Source organism: Ictalurus punctatus, chromosome 13 (genome assembly GCF_001660625.3).
Source record: "Ictalurus punctatus breed USDA103 chromosome 13, Coco_2.0, whole genome shotgun sequence".
NCBI lineage: Eukaryota > Metazoa > Chordata > Actinopteri > Siluriformes > Ictaluridae > Ictalurus > Ictalurus punctatus.
Window position 1 is genome coordinate 6,125,949 of NC_030428.2, and position 25,324 is coordinate 6,151,272.

Sequence of the window (25,324 nt, forward strand, 5' to 3'; positions counted from 1 at the left end):
GTGACAACACTGAAGAAATGACACTTTGCTACAATGTAAAGTAGTGAGTGTACAGCTTGTGTAACAGTGTAAATTTGCTGTCCCCTCAAAATAACTCAACAAACAGCCATTAATGTCTAAACCACTGGCAACAAAAGTGAGTACACCAATAATTGAAAATGTCGATACTGGGCCCAAAGTGTCAATATTTTTTGTGGTCACCATTATTTTCCAGCGGTGCCTTAACCCTCGTTGGCATGGAGTTCACCAGAGCTTCACAGGTTGCCACTGGAGTCCTCTTTCACTCCTCCATGATAACATCACAGAGCTGGTGGATGTTAGAGACCTTGTGCTCCTCCACCTTCCATTTGAGGATGCCCCACAGATGCTCAATATGGATTAGGTCTGGAGACATGCTTGGCCAGTCCATCACCTTCACCCTCAGCTTCTTTAGCAAGGCAGTGGTCGTCTTGGAGGTGTGTTTGGGGTCGTTATCATGCTGCAATACTGCCCTGTGGCCCAGTCTCCGAAGGGAGGCTCTGCTTCTATCATGCTCTGCTTCAGTAGAACTGTAGCTCCCCAGTGCCGGCAGCACTCATGCAGCCACAGACCATGAAACTCCCACCACCATGCTTGAATGTAAGCTAGACACACTTGTCTTTGTACTCCTCACCTGGTTGCCGCCGCACACACCATCTGAACCAAATAAGTTTACCTTGGTCTCATCAGACCAAGGGCATGGTTCCAGTAATCCATGTCCTTAGTCTGCTTGTCTTCAGCAAACTGTTTGCGGGATTTCTTGTGCATCATCTTTAGAAGAGGCTTCCTTCTGGGACGACAGCCATGCAAACCAATTTGATGCAGTGTGCGGCGTATGGTCTGAGCACTGACAGGCTGACCCCCCACCCCTTCAACCTCTGCAGCAATGCTGGCAGCACTCATACATCTATTTTCCAAAGACAACCTCTGGATATGATGCTGAGCACGTGCACTCAACTTCTTTGGTCGACCATGGCGAGGCCTGTTCTGAGTGGAACCTGTCCTGTTAAACCGCTGTATGGTCTTGGCCACCGTGCTGCAGCTCAGTGTCAGGGTCTTGGCAATCTTCTTATAGCCTAGGCCATCTTTATGTAGAGCAACAATTCTTTTTTCAGATCCGCAGAGAGTTCTTTGCCATGAGGTGCCATGATGAACTTCCAGTGACCAGTATGAGGGAGTGTGAGAGCGATGACACCAAATTTAACACAACTGCTCCCCATTCACACCTGAGACCTTGTAACACTAACAAGTCACATGACACCAGGGAGGGTAAATGGCTAATTGGGCCCAATTTGGACGTTTTCACTTAGGGGTGTACTCACTTTTGTTGCCAGCGGTTTAGATATTAATGGCTGTGTGTTGAGTTATTTTGAAGGGACAGCAAATTTACACTGTTACTGTGTCATTTCTTCAGTGTTGTCACATGAAAAGATATAAATATTTACAAAAATTGTGAGGGGTGTACTAACTTTTGTGAGATACTGTGTATATATATATATTGTTAGAGAAAACAAGTTTCAGCTAATATGACCAAGCTTGTGTGTTTATTAAAAAAAATAATTCATGCTGTCATGTAATGGAGGTGAGTGTAGATTGAGGCAAGTGCAGTAAAAGTTCTTAATTAGGCAGGCAGACAGGTCCAAAATAAAAGGCAATATCAAGATCCAAAAACAGGTGTAGGTCAGGCAATCAGCAAACAGTATAGACTAGGTGAAGCCAAACATTTACATCAAAAACAGGAAAGAAGTCAAATAATCGGAACAATATACACAGAGGCGAAAAATGGCTCTGTATGGCTCAGGCAGCAAACAATGAAACACAATATTTGTGACGTACAAAGACACATGAGGGGTTTTAATACACAAACTAATCAATGGGGAAACAGAAAAAGCTGATAATGATGACACAATGGGATAACAACCAATAACAATATGGGGGCAGAGACAAGACTTGAATGAAAACAAGAACACACATGGTAACGTCAACAAAGTCTTAAGAATGCGGAAGCGCATGCTGAGTGAAGCGAGCGCTATGCACGCTGCACGCGTCTGTATTCGGGGCGAGGGGGAAATCCCTAACACATGCATGTAAAATGATTCAAATGATTCATTTAACAGAACTGTTCAAAATGAATGACTCATTCACAAACTATTTTTACTGATGGCACTTTACCGAGCTCAACACCACATCATCCTAGAAGCTTGATCTTGTAGGATTTATCATCATCATCATCATCATCATCGCCACAGGCAAATACACAGCCTCCAATTTAACACTAAGCTGTTATGTCTTAGATATAGCTTTAGTTTGGCTGGAGACTTTTGGCCTACGGTCAAAACTTTGAAAACAGCTTTAAAAACAGATTTTTAAAACTTGTCTTTTTCCTCCCTTGATTAAAGATTAATATCACTTTTACTGCCTGCAGCAAGTCCACTGCTGCATTCAGCTCACAGTCTAACAGAGTTAATGAGGCCACGCTAGCAACATGTCAGTGTGAATTTAGTGCTTATCATAAAGATAGTGAGAAAAACAGAACTTCCATCACTTAAATCTCCCCCAAGACATGCATCTTCTCACTTTATCTTTCTAATTAAAGCTACGAAACAGAACTAGATTTCCATTTTGAAAGACCATTAGCTTGATAAAATACAGATTCACCTCATACTCCCCCATAGGACCAAGAAACCACTATTTATAACATCAGGGCTCCAAAATGTAGACCAACACCTCTTTGTCCATCATGAGCTCTCACACCCTCTCACAACCTGTTGGTGAATAAAATTTCTCCACGAGAGACACTGAAACGGCCTCCTGTGAGTCTGTGCTCTGTCCCCCACTGGCTAAGTTCCCTCCACTGGTGGATGATGCAGGCATGAGCACAGATCCACCCCTATAAAAAAAAATAAATAAATAAATATTTCATTAGATGAATTCCCTGCTGCAGCAACTAATGGAGGCCAGCCTCCAGCAGCAGACGATAACACAGCAGCTTGCCCAGAGCCTATAGGTCACAACCCGGGAGCTGCTGGCCCTGAAAGCCACGACCTCTGTGGACGCCCCTCCTCACCCTGATACCAGCCGAGAAGCCCAGGACCTGCTTCCCCACTTGTCCCCAGAGTACGATATCGAGGCCTACCTGGAAGCAAGCCTTCGAACGGGTCGCTCACCAGGAGAGCTGAGGTATCGAAGAGTGGCCGTGCATCCTCAGCCTGCTGCTTTCCAGAGAGGCATGCATAGATTACTATGCCCTCGCTCCGGAGGACGCGAGGGACTACGGAGAGGTAAAGAGAGAGATCCTGGCATGGTGTGGGCGGAACCCCCTCCAGGCGGCAGCGGAGCTCCACCGGTGGAGCTACAGGCTGGGAGCCAAGAGACATGGACAGATGGACACCCTCCTGTGCCTCACCAAGAGGTGGCTCCAGCCAGACCTGCATTCTGCCACTGAGGTTGTAGAGAGGGTGGCCGTGGAACGGTTCCTGAGGACTCTGCTGCCCAAAGAACGCCAGGCCATGGGAATGCAAGCCCCTGGGACACCCAGGCAACTACTGACCGCCCTGGAATGCACCCTGACCACCCTGGCGCTCGGCGAAGAGGGACAGCACCACCAAGGCCGCCCAGACTACGGGACACCCGAGGGCGAGCCCAGACCGAGTGAGCCGGACCAGGGGATGCCGAAGAAGACACAGAAAATCTGGCCAGCAGGGCGTGTCCTCCCCACGCTGGACCTACCGAAACCGCCCCAGCGAGCGAAGGAGGCACGAGTGTGGCAGGCCTACATGGCCCAAGGCGAGGAGGATGCCGGGACAGAAGGTAAGCTGCACACACACACTAACCCGCTCTCGACTGTGTTCCAGCAGGTAAACCGCAGGGGAACTTTGGCCAAGAGCGGAAAGAAAACAGCTGTCTGAAGTATTGTTGGGCCCAGGTGCGCCAGATCGAGGGGTTCGACCAGAGCCCGAACCAGAGACTCCCCTCCTCCTACTTTCTGTTCAAAGGAGGCTTACTGTACCACTGGACCAACCGCAGAGAGGAAACCGTGGACCTCTTGGTCGTCCCCAAAGCCAGAACGCAGGCACTGATGGACCTGGCCCATGCCCATCTGCTCGGGGGCCACCTGGGGGCAAGAAACACCCTGGAGAAGCTGAAGGACACTTTCTCTGGCCAGGCATGGACACAGAGGTCCGGCGCTTCTGCCAACAATGCCCCCAGGACTAACGCACGGCCCCAAGGAAGCCCCCGCTGGTGCCCCTCATCCCGCTTCCCATCATAGGCGTCCCTTTCGAGAGGATCGGCATAGACCTCGTCGGGCCGCTCCCAAAATCCGCCCGAGGTCATGAGTATATATTGGTAATCGTGGACTACACCACCAGGTACCCCAAGGCGGTACCACTGCATAAAGCCACCTCCCGGAACATCGCTGGTGCTCCTGTTCAGCCGTGTGGGGATCCCAAAAGACATCCTAACTGACCAAGGTGCCCCGTTTGTGTCAAAGCTTATGTCTGATCTGTGTCGGCTGTTGCAGGTGAAACACCTAAAGGTATCTGTCTATCACCCACAAGCAGATGGGCTGGTCAAACGGTTCAACTGGACCTTAAAGCAGATGTTGCACCGAATGGTAGACGAGGAAGGGAGGAACTGGGACCTCCTCCTGCCATAGGTCCTCTTCGCTGTCCAAGAGTGCCCCCAGGCATCCACGAGCTTCACACCCTTCGAGCTCCTCTTCGGACGGTGACCTCGTGGACACCGATGTGTCCACGGGACTTCCCGATGTGGCACGGGAAGCATGGGAAGAGCAGCCTTCCCCATTCCGCTCGGTCATCGGGTATGTACAGGAGATGCAGGAGAAGATCGACCGAGTGGCCCTGATCGTTCAGGAACATATGAGAGCTGCCCAGGAGTAACAGTAACGAGTGTACAACCGTCCAGCACAACCCCGCGAGCTCCAACCTGGCGATCGGGTACTCCTGCTAGTATCCATAACCCTCAAATGCTCAGTTGTATGAATGAGAAAAATGTAAGTAGCTCTGGATAAGGGTGCCTGCCAAATGCCATAAAATAAAATAAAAATAATTCTACTTTGGATTCTAACAGAATTTCAGGCTATGTACTAACTGTAGTTTTTACCCTTTACGACACATTTTCAGCATGAAAATATGTCCCCAAAAATAGCTAACAATAGCTGTTGTTACATCACTCCTTAAAGGGCCATGAAACCTCCCTCTTTTAGCTCAAATCTACCTCTCAATGTTTTTGAAAAATGCAACTTAAATGGGTGTGGATGGCTGTGCAAGAAGGAAGGGTGAGTGGGCGTGGCAGGGAAAGGCAGGAGAGGAAGAGGTAGGCGAGCCTTCACAACACTAAAAAAAAAAAATGGATAGTGTCAAATTTTGCAGATGAGGCAGAGGACTTCTCTCCTCTTGAATCCCCAGGGCTAAATGGAGACACAGTAGATAGCAGTGCAGATAGCAGTGACTATGGAGGAAAACATACAATAATACCGTAGGCAGTGCGCATTGGAGAAGTGTGGAAATGGTAACTAGCTAATAGGCTCGAGCTTTTCACGAATAAAAGGTGAAGGCTCTTCCCTTCAACGCGGACACTCCTTGCATAATTTTAGATGCAATAGCCCACAGAGCTTTAAGTGGTTTAATTAGCTCAAAAGGTAAGTAAAACTGTCATGGTTAAAATTAGACACATACCTCATTTGAAGGGATAGAAAAGTCCTCGGGACTGAGTACAGCATCATTGTGTAGACACAAATTGTTTTTATGAGCAAGTCTGAAGTCCACGTTTCTCCAATTCTCATAGCCCTCCCAAATAAACACACTTGAACTCTTACACCACTGAAACAAACACCTGCATCCCATTTGAACGTCTCTCTCATCTACTACATCTGTAGGAAAGCACCACGTGCTGTCATGAATAATTAAGAGACGGCATCTTCTCATAGGATAAAAACACGCAGGCTCATGAATAATTATGAGACACCGACACGTCATCAAAGTACTATAATACATTGCCATTTCACTACCTGTGACCGAGATTTCAAACCCAGAAGAAGAAAACAGCGGAAAAAAAGCTAAAGATTAATCAGCTTTCTCCTACTTTTACATTAGTTCATTTTTTCCTCCTCTCACAGAAATTCTTTCATCTGATTTTATCTCAATTTGAAAGGACAGTTTTTATAGTTAAACAATATGTATAACATGATGTGAAACAATGGTGCAGTGGGGATGGTGAGCTCTGTTGGAGCAAGGGTACTGCTTTTGTCTCATCTTCATCAGTTTCTGCTATTGTTATTTCTATTGCTATTATTGTCATCATCGGTTGTGTTATGAAAATAACAATAAAAAAGACTTTGATTTAAAAAAAGAAAAAAGCATTAGTATGGTGTTCTAATAAAGTGACCAGTGAACAACTATTTCATCATCCTAATTTAAATTTAATAAAAGTAACATGCCTAATGTTTTGTTTCATTTTGCAAACTGGTGCTGGCAAAAGTGTCTGTAAAGTGATATAAAGCATACAGTCATGCTAAATTAAGTCTGCTGTTCTTCTGCTAAAAAGTTAAAAGGGCATTATCAGTTGTGCAATTTAGCTTGAGGGGGAAAAGCAAAGTGAAAGAACTAATTCAGTTTTATTAACTGGAATGTCATGCTGCGTTTTAACATAATTGTGAACGTTATATCTCTCCACTAATTAGTAGCACTGAGTAGATGCTTGGTTCTCCCTGTAAATGGTCTGCACTTATATAGCGCTTTTGTAGCAGTACAAAGTTTTTCGTTCAACCATTCACACATACACTCACACATACCAATGGCTGCAAAGCTGCCATGCAAGGTGCTAGCTTGCCATCAGGACTTGGGGGTTCAGTGTCTTGCCCAAGGACACTTTGGCATGTGGAAAGATGTGGGCCAGGAATCAAACCACCAACCCTACGATTAGTGGACAACCCGCTCTACCACCTGAGCCACAGCCACCACTGTAGTATTTCATCTTCAATTGCTGACTCTTTCAGAAGTAATTTCATAAGAATTAATCTATGGGTATGTATTAATTAACTAGACTGCTCTCTAATTGTATAATATCACAATTTAAGAAGATTTTTAATTGTACAGTCAAAGTTGTAAAGAAAGTTTGTGAACCTTTTAGAATTTTCCATAAATATCTGCATAAAAATGACCGAAGACATCACATTTCCAGACAAGTTCTAAAAGTAGACAAAGATAACCCAATTAAACAAACGAGACAAAAATATTTATACTTGGTCATTTCTTTATTGAGGAAAATAATCCCGTATTACACGTCTGTCAATGGCAAAAGTCAGGTGTTTGTCAATGGGATGACAATCAGTTGTAAGTGAGCCCCCTGTTTTATTTAAAGCTTCATGAAACACTAATTGACACTTTCGGAGATTTTAACAGAGGTGTTCGTATTGCACATCATAAAAGACAATCTTTGCATCCGTTAATTTTAATTGTAGGAGAAAGCTGGTTAATTTTGAGCTTTTTTCCACTTCCTGGTTTAAAATCTCGACCGGTCCCACGTTGCAGGCAGTGACATGGCAATGTACTATAGTACTTCAATAAGGGTCAACGGTCACAGTGTGCCATCTGTGTAAGTTGTGAGGTTTAAAAGGAGTTTGAGAATGAATATTAAAAATGAACTGCTCCTGAATACTGATGTGTATGAATAAGGAGGTGCACTAAAAATCAGCCTGTGTTCCAATAATTTCTGAAAGAGATATAATCTTCTCTACATTAAAGAAAGTGAAAGGATGTTTTTTCCCCTACCACTCTGTCTGGTCTCACTGTATGTCACATAATGTTGACTTAAACAGCAGGCCAATGAGAGACCTTTAGTGCTATAGACTGTGTTTAACATCTAATTCAATCCATCTAACAAATAATCCAGGTGCAATATTCTGTGCGACACTAATCTGTGCCAACTAACTAAAAAACAATGTTGAGAATTAGAGTTAGAGACCTCTGTCCTAATATCACTAGACGTAAGAAAGTTTCAGGTTAAACAGATATTAACATATCTGAGAGAGCCTAGGGTTTGTTTATATTCTTGAGTAATGGCAAATAAAGAGCATTGCATTTTTCTTAAAGACGAAAATGAGGACATGCATGATGACTGCTCATTATAATGAGATTTATTCATTTGGCATGCTCACTAATGTGATGATGGCTTGTACATCCTGTTTATATAAAATACATTTGAAATCTCAGCACATCAGTTCAATACACTTACTGCACTGATTAGCAGAGGAAGTTGGCAGAATGTCAAGAGTTGAGTGAGAGTTAGAGGAGTCTTCTATGATCTTCACACCAGGAAATTATATTAATTAGATATCACTAGACATAAGAATGCCACAGATCCAGGTTGTTGTTCTATGTACAGATATTGTATACAGGTCCCTCCACCAATATTGGCACCCTTGGTAAATATGAGCAAAGGCACCTGTGGAAAAATTGTCTTTATTGTTTAACCATCTGATCTCTTGTTAAAAAAAAAATCACAAATATTTTTGCACTTATGGATATCAAACAATTAGGTTTATCAAAAAATATATATAATAATAATAATAATAATAATAATAATAATAATAATAAAAATCTTTGTTAAATATAAACTTTAAAAAAAAAAAAAAAAGTCCCTTTTTCAGGAGATTGTATTTTAAAGATAATTTTGGAAAATCTAAATAAGCTTTACAGATCTTTATTGGAAAGAGTTTAAACAATGTTTATCATGCTTGTTCAATGAACCATAAACAATTATTGCACATGCACCTGTGGAACAGTCCTTGGAACAGTGGAAAGGGGACCCATTATGCAAAATTAACTTTTAAATGGTGTTTGAACATAAATCTGTCGGCAGAGTGAGTGTGTACACAACCACCATACAATGGTAAAAATCCACCCACTCCTTTTTTTATATTCCCAATAAACCATACAGTGTCTCAAAACGAGCAGTTTTCATTTTCTTTACGTCACATTGGAACAAGCCCCACCGAGGGACTCTGCCCTATTAGCATAGCTCCTCCCCTGAGTGAGCGGCACACAGTCCGCCTTGTTTTCCATACATAGGCGTTCTGTTGCTGGTTGTAAGAATGAATGAGTCCTGTACTCCTGGCATCAGAGCCACTGAAGACAGTGGAGAAGTTTTATTTTTGAAGGAAATGTGCCCCAAAAATACCTTATAATAATACAATTTGCTAAAAATTCTCAAGCATGAATCAGTACCAACTGTTCGTGATCCTGCTTCATATCCAGAAGGTTTAAGTATCTCACTTTATAATTTGTGAATGTTTGCAAATCGCCTTTCTGAACAAGACTGTTAGCAGATTCCATGGTTAATGCGACTAAAGTTATCATGGGCTCTGATTGTATTCGCAGGGACCAGAGTTATGTCGGCATTTTTATTTTTAACCGGGAACGAGGGACATGCAAAAGAAACCTATCAGAAGATCTTAGAAGTCTGTTCGATAAATGTGGTGTAAGAAGATCCTTGAGATAGGAAGGAGCTTGATCATTAAGCATTTTAAAAACAAACATCAGAATCTTAAACTGAATCCTAAAACGGACCGGGAGCCAATGGAGCAATGCTAAAATTGGGGTGACACGATCAAATTTCTTTGCCCTAGACAACAGCCTTGCAGCTGCATTTTGAACCATCTGAAGATGAGAAAGAGATGACTAAGGAAGACCCAAGTACAATGCATTACAATAATCTAAGTGTGAAGTGATAAAAGCATGAATAACCTTCTCCAAATCTTGGAAAGACAAAAATGTTTTAAGTTTAGAAATAATCCGTAGTTTTAGATAAAAACTATTCTTAACGACCAAATTTATTTGCTTGGTTAAGCATAATTCTGAGTCGAGAATGATGCCAAGGTTCTTAACCTGGGAAGTAATTGAGGGGAAATGGTTACGAAGCTCATTAATGAGACCATCTCTCAATCTCAGGGGGCCAAAAACAATTATTTCAGTTTTGTCTTCATTAAGTTGGAGGAAATTATTTGTTAACCATTTTTTAATATCGTCCAGACAGTCCAACAATGGCTGAATGGAGTCACCAGCTTTCAATGGTATGTACAACTGGGTATCATCAGCGTATAAATGAAAAGAGACATTGTGCGCTCTAATAATATTCCTCAATGGACGCATATACAAGTTAAAAAGAAGTGGGCCCAGAATGGAGCCTTGAGGTACACCACTAATAACAGGAGTGGAAGATGAGGAGAAATTACCCAACGCTATTGAAAAGGACCTGTCCTTAAGATATGAGCTGAACCATTGTAAGGTGGTACCCTTGATACCAAACAGATGCTCTAAGTGCCAAAGAAGTATGGTATGGTCTACAGTATCAAAGGCAGCTGTAAGATCTAGTAGCAACAACACAGTATTTTTTCCAGCATCCACTGCCAGTAAAATGTCATTGGACACTTTTAGCAAAGCAGACTCCGTGCTATGATAAGCAGTGAAACCAGATTGTAAAGGTTCCAATTTAGCTGAATTTAAAAACAGGAGCAATTGTGACTGTACTACTTTCTCTAACAGCTTTGACAGAAATAATAGCTTAGAGACAGGCCGATAATTATTAAAGCAACCTTCATCCAAACCCTCTTTCTTAAGCAAAGGTTGAACAATAGCATTCTTAAAACAATTTGGGACCACTCCAGCATCCAAAGATGAATTTATCAACACCTGGATACTGGGGCCAATTTCAGGAAACAGTTGCTTTCATAATCACAGAGGGAACAACATGAAGTGCCGTGGCCGTTATTTTCATCTGGTTAACCAGATCACACAGTTCCTTCAGAGAAACATGTTGAAATTGATCAAAGGAAACCGGTATAACCAGTGAATTCAGGGACAGGTCTGAGAACTGAGAAGTGATAGAAGAACGAATGGTAATTATTTTATCAGCAAAAAACTTTAAAAACTTCTCACAAAGTTCAGCCGAGGGTTCCCCATGGGATTGGCAACTCAGATTAATAATTGAATTTATCGTGGTGAATAAAATCTTAGGTCTGACAGTGTAGTAATTAAATCAGAGAAATACCTAGACCTAGCTGACTTTGCTGCATTCTGAAACTTAAACAATCTTTAAAAATCTGAAAGGACACAGTTAAATGATCATGCTTCGATCTCCGCTCGACTTTATGACAAGCCTGTCTGAGAGAACGAGTATTATCATCCAGCCAGTAATAAGACTTTCACTTTGATTGTTTCAGCTTAAAAGGAGCAATGGAATCTTAAATATTAGAGCAAAATGTGAAAAATAAGGCAATCAAATCATCAGGCCCAGAAGAAGACTCTGCAGCACCAGACATAGATGTTTCAACAGCATTAGCTCGATAACTTTCACTAAACTGAGAGGCAGTGAGTGAATTAATAAAATGGGAGTAATAGCCTGAAGGCCTAGTCACAACAGCAGAGCTCGCAGCAGGGACATTAAAAACAATGGGCTTGCGATCAGAGAAGGAAGCATCTTCAATATTAACATCATCAACAGCGGTTCCATATGACAATATAAGGTCTAGATTATGACCAAGGACATGTGTTGCCTGATTTATATGTTGAATAAGACCAAAGATATTACAAAATTCAGTAACCAGGGCAGCAGACATTAAAATCACCGAATAACAACATACGATCATACAACGGATCAATAGAAGTTAAAAATTCACAAAAATCACATAAAAAAAGCATTGTCCAGGTTAGGTGGCCTATAGATCAAAGCACAGAAAAGCATGGAAGAGGTCGACTCTAACGCAACACACTGCACCTCAAACGACGAGTAAATCCCAACAGAAACTGTCCATATCTTAAGTGACTGTTTAAAAACCATAACAACCCCACCGCCCTTGCCAGAAGGCCTTGGAGTACTAATAAAACAACAGTTCGGCAGACAGAGTTCCTCCAAGACTGTTGACTCACCAGGACTAACCCAGGTCTCCGTCAGGAATAAAACATCCAAGTTATGTTTGGCAGAAAAGTCATTTAAAATTAAAGTTTTGTTGTATACGAACCTAGTATTAACTAGGGCCATATTCAGAGGAGACTGAGGTAACGAGGTCAGATCCGGTGAAACGAATTCCAGTTGGTGGAGATTTAAACAGTTCACTCTTCTCTGACAAATCCGTAATCGTGGAGGAGCAGAGCAATTAGATGAGTGTAGGAAGTCCAGGAGAATAGGCAGATGAAAAACATATCTGTAATCTCATGACCGTCACGTCAAGTGGATTTCCCTCCAAGCTTATAGTAACCAAGGGAAACTCCATCGATTGTATGGAGGAAGCAATTGTCCGTCTGATTCTCACCCGAACACCAGCATGATTCCTGTGGCGCTTCCTTAGAGGAGGAAAGCAGCAAGGTAGCCGGCGAGCGCACTCCACCGCGGGTCGGCTGGACGAGGATTGAAAACGAGAATGCAGAGTAGGACAAAATCGCAGATGAGCTCCCATACAGCTTTTGATGTTAAGAAAAGCTTGATGATTGTAGGTCAACACTGAATCTACATGATACCAGTGTGGCACACACAAAGGGTGCCGATAATTGTTGCACACCTATATTTAACAATTTTTTTTTTGATAAGCCTGTGTTTTCTTTGCAATTGTTTGATATCCATGAGAGCAGAGTATTAGCGGAAGGCATTATACATAAAGTTAAGAAAGAGATTTAAGTGGAACTCAAACAAAAGTGGCTTCTCTCTGCAAAAAAATTACATGTCTGTATCTCACATGTCTGTTGTCTTTGCGCTCCATCAATTTTTCTTTTCTTTTTTCAACAAATCCGTAGTTGTCCACACTGGGTGATTTTGAGATCTGGAGTACATCACTCAATCACACTACAGGGTAACCCCAGACATGTTTCTGAATCACAGATACAGTAGATAGGTGTGGATTTTAAGCAGTGTTTCAACTGTGAACTGTGAGCCCATGCATGCTGTATAGTGGTGGATGCAGAACATGGGAGGTGTCTACACTACAGGTCTGCAGAGAAGAAAAACCCAAAAACATCAGTGATATCACCAACAACTTCCACAGGGCAAGTTATCACAATCCACTGTTCGAAAAAGGCTTTCAAAAGCAGAAATATTGAGGCCATACCGCAAGATGCAAACCACTCATGAGCAGTAAGAATCGGAAAGGCCAGATCAGAATTTGCAAAGAAATACAGAGATGAGCCACAAAAGTTGTGAAGCCAAGATTAACCTCTACCAAAGTGATGGAAAGGCCAATGTGTGGAAAAAGAAAGGATCTGCTCATGAGTCAAGCATGGTGTAGGTAGTGTCATGGCTTGAGCTTGCATAGTTGCTTCTGGAATGGGCTCACTAATCTTTATTGATAATGGTAGCAGCAGAATCAATTCAGAAACATTATGTCTGCCAATTTACAGAGAAATTCAACCAATATAATTTTGAGGAACTTCATCATGTAGCAAGACAATGACCAAAAACACACTGCCAACTCAACTAAGGACTTCATCAGGGAAAAAAGTGGAAGGTTTTAGACTGACTAAAAGGAGACTGAAGGGAGAAACCCCCCAATACAAGAAACAACTGAAAGAAGCTGCGCTACAAGCCTGGAAAAGAACCACAAAAGAAAAAAATGCAACAGTTTGATGATGTCAGTGAGTCACTGGCTTGATGGTCTTACTGCAAGCAAGAGATATGCAACAAAATATTAACTGTTTTTTTTTTTGTTAAAAGAGCTTTTTTTGGTAAAAAAAAAAAAATTCGATTATTGAGCAAGTACATGAAAAAAATCTTGTTGAAAACTGTCTCCTTACCTTACCCCAATTCGCAACGGTAAGCTTATAATAGCGATTTATAATTTGAGCTGACGGGTCGGATTTCACGGTAAATGTCATGTCGTTTGACATCATTCGCCTTTGCGTGGTTGTCATGTCAGTAAACAGAAAGGTGAAGAGACAACTACTATATCGCGTGTGTGAGTGCTGAGGATGGGGGAGTGTTTGTTGCACAACCCACGTAAAAAAAAATTAATAAATAAATAAATAAATTGCTGTACATTTTTGTGTTTCAAACAGAGATGGCGATAAAGAGGCAAAAGTTCAGTACTGCAGTTTCAATTTACTTTAAAACTATCTGTTCTTATATTTTGCTCAAGTTTTCAAAAAAGTGATGTCTTCTGAATGTGTAATGCTGCCCCATGATGAGCAGCAGTTCTAAAAGATGTAGAATTGTCAGGTGACCAAATAAGGGAGAAAACTTAAAAAGTCAAAAAGGGAAAAATAAAAAAGGCACTCAACTGTACGAACAAAATGCTTCTGAGGCTGTAGGAACTAAAAACAGTCTAACCACAAAGAAAGTTGTGAATGATTAGGAGTGGATTTCTACAGAATGATCTGTGATACCCAAAAATGTAACTTTTAAACAGTTCTATGCAAAGTTTGGGCACCCCTGGCAAAATGACATTTTATTGATTTTTTACATAAAAGAAGTTAGCACAACTGCTTAAAAAATATTTTTCTGCTAATGTTAATGCACAGTTACTTTATGTTTGATTAACTTAAATAGAATAGTAATTGTGGCATGTGCAAAAGTTTGAACACCCGTCCTGTAAAGTCTCAGAACTTCATTAACTTAGGCATTAACTGAGTTAATAGGACTTGTTAGGCAGGTCAAGAATTGTCATTAGGAATTGATTCAGAATGCAGCAGCACGTCTTCAAACAGCCCAAATGGACTCATGTCACACCATCTCCCTCCACTGGCTTCCTGTAGGCGCCCATATAAAATTCAAGGCCTTGATGCTCATGTACAAGACCTTGTAGGGGAGAGCACCCTCCCACCTCAACACTCTCTTGAAGGCTTACGTTCCCTCACACAATCTGCGATCGATTAATGACCGACACTTAGTAGTGCCTACTCAGCGTGGCTCAAGGTTCCATTCCAGAACCTTCACACTAACTGTTTCTCATTGGTGGAATGAACTTCCAACCTCAGTCCGGACCACAGAATGTGTCACTATCTTCAAAAAACAGCTAAAGACCCACCTCTTCTGTGAACACATAACTAACGCCTAAAAGACCAACCCGACATTATCCTAAAAAGAGTAAAAAAACAATAAATTTAAAAAAAGTACATACACCTGAATACACTTACACCTCTACTCTGTGCACTTTGCTTCTCTAGAACTCACTTCTAAATCTTGTATAGTAGCACTACTTGTATTGTTCTCTGCTTGATATATTACTTTGCTTGTATTTCCTCATTTGTAAGTCGCTTTGGATAAAAGCGTCTGCTAAATGAATAAATGTAAACGTAACGTAAATCCAGGGCATTAAGAATTCTCTGACTCTTTTAACCTAGTGCTAACGCTCAACAACCATGGGCTCCTCTAAACATCTCACTGAGGATCTGAAAATGAAGATACAAAGCAGAGAAACGCTATTTAAATATCTCAAAGCACTTTCAGCTCACAATTTCCACTGTCTGAAATGCCATTAAGAAACTGCAGTGAAGGGGAACTGTAGAAGTCAAGGCAAGATCTGGAACACCAGGAAAACTCTCAAATAGATCTGTCTACAGTGTTTCCAACAGGTGGAGAATTTACTTTTGGTGGTGGTTGGCACTATGAATAACCACATATTAAAATAAAATATGTATTATATAAAAAAAACATTTTCCATTTTCAAAATATATTAAAGAACAAAACCCAGACTGATTTTTGATGCATATCAAAATAAATAACTATTTACATTATGGAATACATTTTCAAATGTACCTATTTGCACAGTTGGCATTGCTTGCAGGAACATTTCATTTTCCTTGGCTTGGAAAAAAAAACTTTTCCAACGCCTGTCTGTATAGGGTATGCTTATTGATATGGGTGTTATCAATACTTAGTTGGACGATGGATGATACAATTATAAACAAAGTGTCTGTTCCAGGACTGTCTGCAGCAGCAGTCATAGCAGAGTTTAGCAATCACACTGATCAGAGCTGTACAACCCTGCCATAAGTACAAAGACGTTACTAGGACGAAAGGAGGACACCTTTCTTCGTTTGCTAACGTTAAAAGTAATGTCAGGCTTGCGACTCATTTTTTTAAAAAGATGAGAGAGCGAGCTGACAGCACAGAGCGAGAGCAACGGTGGTCGAGAGAGCTAGACAGCGAATGAAGAGATGAAGAGGTAGCGAGAAAGCCAGTGAATGGAAGAAATAAAACGTATACAAAAATTGGTAGTTGTACGCTCGACAATGTTACCTAATGTCATTAAGCTGTTGTTTTAACTTATCGATAACGTTAGAGTTAGGTCACTGCACTGAGTGTTCAGTTCGGTGTTGAGGTTAGCTCTACCGTTACTAGACAGCTAGCTAGCCAGACCAACTGTTAAAATAATATGTGTAGCGTTAAAGTTTAATGTGAACACATTAAATACAAAAAGGCATTCTTTTTTTAGGCATCCAATACACAAACTGCTAAATGTAGTGTTTTTATTATTGAGTTAGGAAAAAAGTTAGCTTATTGTACCTCGGAAAACGTGGCCGCTGCTAGTCTCCTGTTGAATTTTGGCGTACCAACTAAATAGCTGTGTCACGCATGACTGACATGCACATTGTCTTGAGAAGGGGGGAGAGCGGGTTTGTGTTCATTATGAACTGACAATTGTGCGTCTTGATTGAAAAGAAAATTTGGAATTTTATTTTGGATATTATTATTATTAAATTATTATTATTATTATTATTATTATTAAATTTGGATATTATCTATCTAGGCGGGCCACGCAAGTAGAGCCTATATACGGGAAACTCTGGTCTATATGCTGGGCATAAAGGACAGCAATGCCCTCAAATGGCATAGGACCTGCTGGAAGATTTTGCTGACAAATATTATCTGTAAGGAAGTGTCATCAGAAGGAAACCTTACCTGTGACCTAAACACAAAAGTCACAGTGGAACCAGTGCGCAGGCTGACAGAAAAATGGATTCCAGTAAATATCAGCAAATTCTGAATGACAATGATCCAAAACGTACCTTCAAATCCACCATGTATTACTTCAAGAAATGCAAGCTAAAGCTTTTGGAGTGGTCCTCACAGTCTCTTGACTTAAATATAATTGAAAATCTGTGTGGAGATCTTAAACTTTTTGTGCATACAAGACAGGCCATGAATAGCTTGGCAATAATAGCTTAATGCATCAAATATAAGTAAATAAAATAAATTGTGCCTTAGTGTTTGTAGAAAATGTTTTTTAATAGTTTGCTGCAAAGGTTTAGTTTACTTATTTGACATCAAAAATCAACAAAGCATAATTTAGGCAAGGGTTCCAAAACATTTGCATACAATTGTTCCCACAAAACCCCTAATGAACTCACCATTATTAATGACCGATTAAAAGAAAATGTAATTGAAAGCTACATGTACATTTTAATAGGAATGTCCGAAACATCCTGAAGACCTTGCTGATTTCTCTAAATATAACTTCACTAAATCCTCCTGTACACAACAGAATTTCAAGTAGTAGACTTTTTTAATCAATATTTATGAAGCTTTTAAAAATAAATAAATATATATATATAAATATTTAACACCCACAATCCCCAAAGAAAAATAAACTCCACTGCACTGAATATATTGTTCAGTCTCTAAGTACATTTGACTCCACATTTTCTACAAATCCTTGATTGATTTAAAGAAGACAACCCTCTACCTTTTCCATGTAAATCCAAAGTCTATATACAGTCATTCCCAATGAGGATTGAGAGCTCAAACATTTTCTTAGTGCGCAACTGGAAAAGAATTAATCCTCTGATATCCAGTGAAGATTTATAGAAATTGGCTTCAACAAGAAACTGCTTCAGCTTCAATTTGAACATTTATTTTCAGGTAAGAATATTAATCAGATGAAAACTCACAACTTGACTGACTGATATGCAGGGGTAGAAAAAAATACACAGAAATGATATAACTCCAATATTCAAAAAAGTGAACTGATGCCTGTTGGTGAGGGGGCAGGCCAGGTACCCCTAGACCCAATCCCTTTCAAAATTAGTCTAAAGAAATTCAAGTATCTCGGGGTGTGGGTTACGCATAGTTATAAAGAGCTATACCTAGCTAATTATCAGCCCCTGTTATCTAATCTGAAGCAAGATATTGAGCGGTGGGCCCCCCTGTTTCTCTCCCTGGGGGGCAGAATCAATACTATAAAGATGAATGTGCTGCCTAAATTTTTATGTTTTTCAGTGTTTCCCAGTGTTTCTTACAAAATCCTTCTTTTCAAAGCTGAACAATCAGATATCAGCCTTTATCTGGAACAAAAAGCCACCACGGATCAAAAGGCATATATTGCAGAGACCTCGAGCGAAGGGAGGGATGGCACTCCCAAACTTCATGTACTACTACTGGGCAGCTAATATAAGATTGCTGTTGTACTGGATGGGGGAGAGTGCGGCAGCCCCTGGATGGACAATTATGGAGGGGGCGTCCATTGCGTCCACCTCTCCGGCGGCCCTACTGTGTGCTAAATTACCATTCGCACAACCTCTGTCTAGCTTTACCTCTAATCCAGTTGTTGTACACTCAATCAAAATTTGGAATCAGTTTAGAAGATCTTTCTCTCTTGGGGACTTGTCACTCACAGGGCCAATTGCAAATAATCATCTGTTTATCCCATCTTTGCTGGATAAGACGTTCGTTACTTGGTCTATAAATGGGGCTGTCTTACTGTCTGATCTCTATTTTGATGGTGTTTTTGTCTCATTCGAGCAGCTAATGCAGAAATATGACATTCCCAGATTGCATTTTTATAAATATTTGCAGCTTAGAAGCTTTGTGGCCTTAAATTCAGAAACCTTCCCATTGTGCCCTTCCAATTCGATGTCGGATGCAATTTTTAAATGTAAACTGAAAAGGAAGCATCTATGACCTACTCGGCATGCATGATTTGTCGTCCCTGGATCTCCTTAAGAACAAATGGAAGACGGATTTAGGCGAATCAATTTCTGATAATGATTGGTGCAAAGTAATCCAGGGGATTTTGTGCTCCTCCATATGTCTCAGACATGCAGTTGACCAATTAAAATTGTTCACCGTCTGCATTGGTCCAAAGTTAGACTCTCTAAGATCAATTCCGACATAGCCCCCACATGTGATCGATGCAGACAGGCTCCAGACACTCTGTTGCATATGTTCTGGACATGTCCAAAGCTGTACACATTCTTGCAATCTGGATTTGAGACTTTCACTAAGATATTGAGAAGGGTAGTACAGCCACCCCCTCTTATTGTGATGTTTGGGGTGACCCCGGAGAATACTCCTTTTAGATGGTGTGAGATCAGCATGATGTCCTTCTGCACTCTCCTGGCCAGGAGATTAATACTGTTTAGATGGAAGGATCCTGCTCCACTGGTGTATAGTCATTGGGTCAGGGAAGTCATGTGTCATCTTAAGTTGGAAAAGATCAGATACACTGCCAGGGGAGCGACTGGGAAATTTTACAGAATCTGGCAACCTGTTCTGTTCTTTGTCAGAGACATGGATGCTGACAGTATTATGTGATCATTGTCTATAATTTTATTTCTATTGCTCTATTCTTTTCTATGGTGGTCTGGCTTTATAATATGTATGTTCTATGTCTGGCACTGGGTGGGGGACTGGGGGGGGTTTGTTCTATTTGTTTGGTTGGTGTTGTATGTTTCATTTGAAAAATGCTAATAAAGAAACCTTGATTAAAAAAAAGAAATTATATAACTGAATGTACAAATATGCAAGAATATCGCTCAATTTACAGTGGAAGTACACAGCCAAAAAAAAGGTAAATAAGTTGTACTCAATAACATAACACGTACGCTAGTATATAAAAGTAAAAATTCTAAACTGAAGAAATTAAGTAATGTCAAAAGTGTTCATGTCAAAAATAACTTATTATTACTTTCCTAAAACTGTCACAGATAATTTTCGATTTAAAGCAACCAGGCTGTTTGCCTGAAAACATCATTCAGTCTCTGCAAGTTGGCTGGTGATTAACACAATTTGCTGTCTCTATGAGCATATATGTAGCATTAGTCATTCATATTGCACATGAGCGCACAATATGAACGACCAACACATCGTATTTGCTAAGTCAATAAGTAAAATATATTGTAAATGGACAATATATACCATTACCCAGACTTTGAATTACTGCCTAGCTAATAATGTAAGCTATTGGAATCAAAGTTAGTCTAATATTCAACTTTCTACTTGTCATGTAAAAAGAAAAAGTGATGATATGTTGTATAAATTTGAGTGTAAGAACCTAATGCATAACCTTTTTCTGTTAAATAATTCTGCAGTGCAATTTCTTATCACAGAATCCTCATTCTGAAAGTACCATATTGAATTCAATTCATTCCAACTCTAATGGCTACTCACAACTTCTGCTGCAGAACAAAGCGCATTTCTCTGACAGAACTGATTACCACATTTGGTTTGTTGGTCAAAGGTTCAGCTGCAGGATCAGTGAACAGAAAGAGGCGACAGATTGCATGCACAATAACAGAGTGGTAATTAATCGTACCTACTGCTGCTGAAAAGGGCACAGCAATGATGAATGAATGCAGCTGGAAAGGTGAATCCATCTCACTGCAGTAATCTAGTCTTAATCAAAACTCCTGAGGGGTTTCTGATATGTTGATTCAGAATGAGAGAAGTGATTTTTAAACCATGAAAAGACTTGCACTTTACAACCACCAATTATGAACGATATGAATGTAACGCGTGATTCTGACCTGTGTTGGATTAGCCCATGTTTACTTCTGTGTGTTGTGCTTTCAAATTCTTCATTAAAGAGGATGGAGGACTTCTCTGTAATATGTTGGAATTTTTCTGTCTTATAACTTTATGGTGTCATGTTTTGTAATCCAGTTTTCCATGTTTCCAGTTTCCATGTTTCCAGTTTTTTTGTAATCCATGTTTTATAATCCAGTCATGATTTAATTCGATTCATGATACTGGTTTCACGATTCAGTTCAATTCTCAGAATATTTTGAACAAAATGATGATTGAAAAGACAATTTTTAAATTTCTGAATCAAAAATAATGCAAAATATTGTGCATTTCTGTCTGTATAAAACTACATTAAAACAAATGCTATGAACGAGGTTTACTATTGTAAACAAAATGTACTAGAGGTTCACCATATCTTAAAAATTAATTAATTAATTTTTTAAAGTCTCTATTTAATTCTATTTAAATTCTATTTGCCCGGAAATAGTGCTTCAAAGTCTAAAATCCACAAGTTCCGCAGCCTCATTCTCGGGCTCTGTGGATCACAGCGGCACGAGACTGGTGTCATTTGAAAGCTACTGAAGAACTCGTTTTAACTGTTATTACAAGGTCATGTAACCATTTATAACTTATAATGTGCATCAGTTGCGATCTAGCGCGATCAGTCAGCAGGCTCTTTATATATTTTATGGGTTGCGCAGATTTGGACCTCTGGTGTTCAAACTGTTCAATTGCATTAGATGCATAACTACTAGGTTTCTGATGTGCACTACGTGAATCGCACATTCCCACAATGCACATAGTCACATTGTGATGCATCGTGTCAGGATGTATCGTTACACCCCTTCTGGTTATAGCTATTGTAATGTAAGTGATAACAGGAACTAATTTGTTTTGGGGACATTCCACAGCATTTAATGTAACTATAAGGGATTAAAAAGTATGATGTCACAGTTCAATAAATAATAACTAATCTGTGGTTCATGTTAAGCCACATCACACTACCCCATTGCTGATTATTTTCCTATTATTGTGCACCTCTTCACGTTATAGAACTGAACAGAATGCGCATATGTATATGAATTGGCTCCTTTTTAGGGCTGTAAAACAACTTAAAATACCCAGGGCTTTTTTTCAATACTAAATTAATTATTATTTACCAGTTTCTTTTTTTACCATATTAAATCAAGAGAGGATTGTCTATACTTTTTTAATTATAAATCCTTCAATTGTATAAATCCCAGAATTATACACTAAATCACAGTTAATTGATTGGATTACATAAATGCTAAAGTGTTAAAACATATTAACCCCAAACAGAATGTGACATCTGACCATAGCCAGATAACTCATTTAATAACTCAGTAACACCCCCTACACACATTTTTTCTTATGATGAAATAGAAAATTAAAGAATTCAGTCAATTTCCGAGGAAAAGAGACATGATAAGAGAGGGAATTGAGGGAAATCATTCTGTGATATATAAATGTGCTCTCTTACCCCGGCTGCAAAGCCCAGGCTTCCATCCAAGATCCGCTTCTGAAAGGAGCAATAGGAGAGAATCAAGGACAGTTAAGATATGCCGTTGCAATGTGTTTTCCATTTTATTTTTACTCAAGAGGTGACCTGAATTAAGTACTTCAAATCATCAGACGTATTGGCTGTGCCCAAATCTTCAAACATTGGTTGATATTTTTCTAAAGTCTATAGGACCAGTGACTGTCTCTTCCCACTTTGTGTATTTACAGACTGTGGTGGCAGAGAATTAGAAACAAGTTCCTCAAAACACACATCTTAAAGTGACACACAATGACCCATATTCCTGTATTCAATCCTCCCTGTGTCAAAGCTTTTGCAACAACAGACACAGATAGATGAACCACAGAACAGCTGTTAAGTACTTACCTGCTAGAAGTACGGATTTTCACTGTGGTCATTTTGCCAGCTTGTGTACCCGACAGAGAAAATAAGCGAATGCTCAAGTATTTTCAGGGATTGCTTTAGTTGTAAGGACGTTTAACTCCTTTTGCTCTTTAAAGCTTCTTCGCAAGTGAATCGATACTTTTGGCAACAAATTACAGTGATATCAGAGGCGATGTCATCATGACACACAAAGCACTGGATATTTTTATCATTCTGTATGTTTAAGTAACAGTGGGCTTCATTTATCAAGCTGGAAATAAACGAATGTATTCGAAAATTGGTTGTACAAGCGTTAACAACATTTTTATTTTTTTTTACTGGAAAAAAGTTTGTATCCTACGTAACGTATGCATAAGAAGATTAACTAATGTAAGCCATAAACAAATGCCTCAGCTGATAGAAGATTTAGCATTCACTTATTATTTATGGAACACTATAATTATTGCTGCTACACTACAAAAGACAGGTGCATCTCACAAAATTTGAATATCATGGAAAAGTTCATTTTTTTCCAGCAATTTAATTAAAAAAGTGGAACTTCATTACATGAAGTGAAATATTTCAAGCCTTTTTTTGTTGTTTTAATCTTGATGATTACGGCTTACGGCTCACGGAAATTAAAAATACAGTATCGAAAAATTTTTGAATAAAGAATTTATAATACAATAGCCTCAGATTTCTCTTCTTGGCTGACAGGAGTGGAACCTGATGTGGTCTTCTGCTGTTGTAACTCATCAAGGTTTGATGTTTTGTACATGCTGAGATGCTTTTTTACTCACTACGGTTGTAAAGAGTGATTATGTGAGTTACTGTATCTTTCCTGGCAGCAAGAACCAATCTGGCCATCTTCCTCTGACCTATCTTATCAACGAGGTGTTTTCACCCATAGAACTGTCGCTCACTGGATGTTTATTGTTTTTCACACCATTCTGTGTAAACTCTAGAGACTCGTGTGTGGAAAAACCCAGAAGATCAGCAGTTTCTGAAATAATCAAACCCATCTGGTACCAATATCCATGCCACAATCAAAGTCACAGAGTTCACACTTTTTCTTCCTTCTGGTGTAATCTGGAGCTCTTGACCTGTCTCTGCATTTATGTGCTGTTCTGCTTCCACAAGATTGGCTGATTAGATAACTGAATAGAACTTATATCTATTGGCATAGAGGTCAGTCAAAATGAATTCCCTTTACACTGATCATTCATTTCATGCTCCCACCTGTCTGTGCACTTGAACTTTTATGGAGTTTTGTGGGCATTACTACATGCAAATGAGCATGCAATGCATCAACAAACACATGAGTAGAAAGAAAAATCAACATTTCCTAAAATTTTGTAAATCTGGTGGAATTTTTGTTTGGTTTGGCTTAAGAATGTGAACTATACCACATTATATACCAAGTTATAACCGTGTCACAAGTGAAACAGGAATAAAAGAGGAATAAAATAGGTCAGCAACATGGTGGTGTGATGCAGCCTGATGAGAAGACAAGTTACTGTTACCACCCTGAAGTGTGTTATTTTCCTATAACAGCACATCCTGGAGTGTTTTACAGTGGTGCTTGAAAGTTTGTGAATTTTCTATATTTCTGGATAATTGTGATCTAAAACATACTCAGATTTTCACAGAAGTCACACAACAAGAATACAATTAAACAAATGAGGAAAAAAATATTATACTTGGTAATTTTTTTACTGAGGAAAATGATCCAATATTACATATCTATGAGTGGAAAAAGTATGTGAACCTTTGCTTTCAGTGTCTGTTGTGACACCCATGTGCCACAATAACTGCAACTAACCACATTTTTATTGGTTGACCACTCCTGGAGAGGGTAACAATGGTCTGTCGAACTGTGGATTGGAGAGTCTAAACACTTTAGAGATGGTTTTGAAACCTTTTCCAGCCTTAGGAGCATCAACAAATCTTTTTTCTGTGGTCCTCAGATGTCCTCAGAAATCTCCTTTGTTCCTGCCATGATACAACAACCACAATTTCAACAAACATGTTGTGAAGATCAGACTGATAGATCCCTGTTCTTTAAATAAAACAAGGTGCTCACTCACACCTGATTATGATCCCATTGATTGACAACACCTGACTCTAATTTCACCATCAAATTAAACTGCTAATCCTAGAGTTTCACATACTTTTGCCACTCACAGATATGTAATATTATATATTATCATCATTTTCCACAATGAATAAATGACAAAGTATAATATTTTTTTCTCGATTTCAATTTACTGTTAGATACCCCCTTGAGATGCATCATCTCATTTTAAATTGGGACGAAAAGTTAGAACAATTACAATGACCTTACAATGAAAAGTAAGACATATACAAGTTCATAAATTTAGCCAATATACAATAGAGCAATGCACATAAGAAGAAAACAAAAAAAAACCCACCAACAACAAGGCACAGTTAACCACATATGGAAAGTAAGGGTGCAGTCATAACAGGATAAAAATCTTATGCAGCACATAGACCAGGCAAAGTAGCTACACTTGCTCACATCAATAGCATGAACATGGTGTATTAAGATATTGCAATAAAGACGACTTAAAACAACAAAAAGAGGTAACAGATCTTAAGAAAGGCGGAAGTTTATTCCAATCACAAGGTGCTTTA

The 25,324-nt window shown here is 39.7% G+C and overlaps 1 protein-coding gene across 3 annotated transcripts in view; it reads right to left on the reverse strand.

Annotated features, from left to right (window-relative positions):
- slc39a11 (solute carrier family 39 member 11) overlaps window positions 1-25,324 on the reverse strand; it is a 159,477-nt gene that overhangs the window by 128,992 nt on the left and 5,161 nt on the right. For all 3 annotated transcript variants that reach the window (XM_017482565.3, XM_017482564.3, NM_001200685.1), the window contains 1 exon segment: window positions 22,268-22,306. In XM_017482565.3, the coding sequence (XP_017338054.1) occupies window positions 22,268-22,306 (39 nt within the window).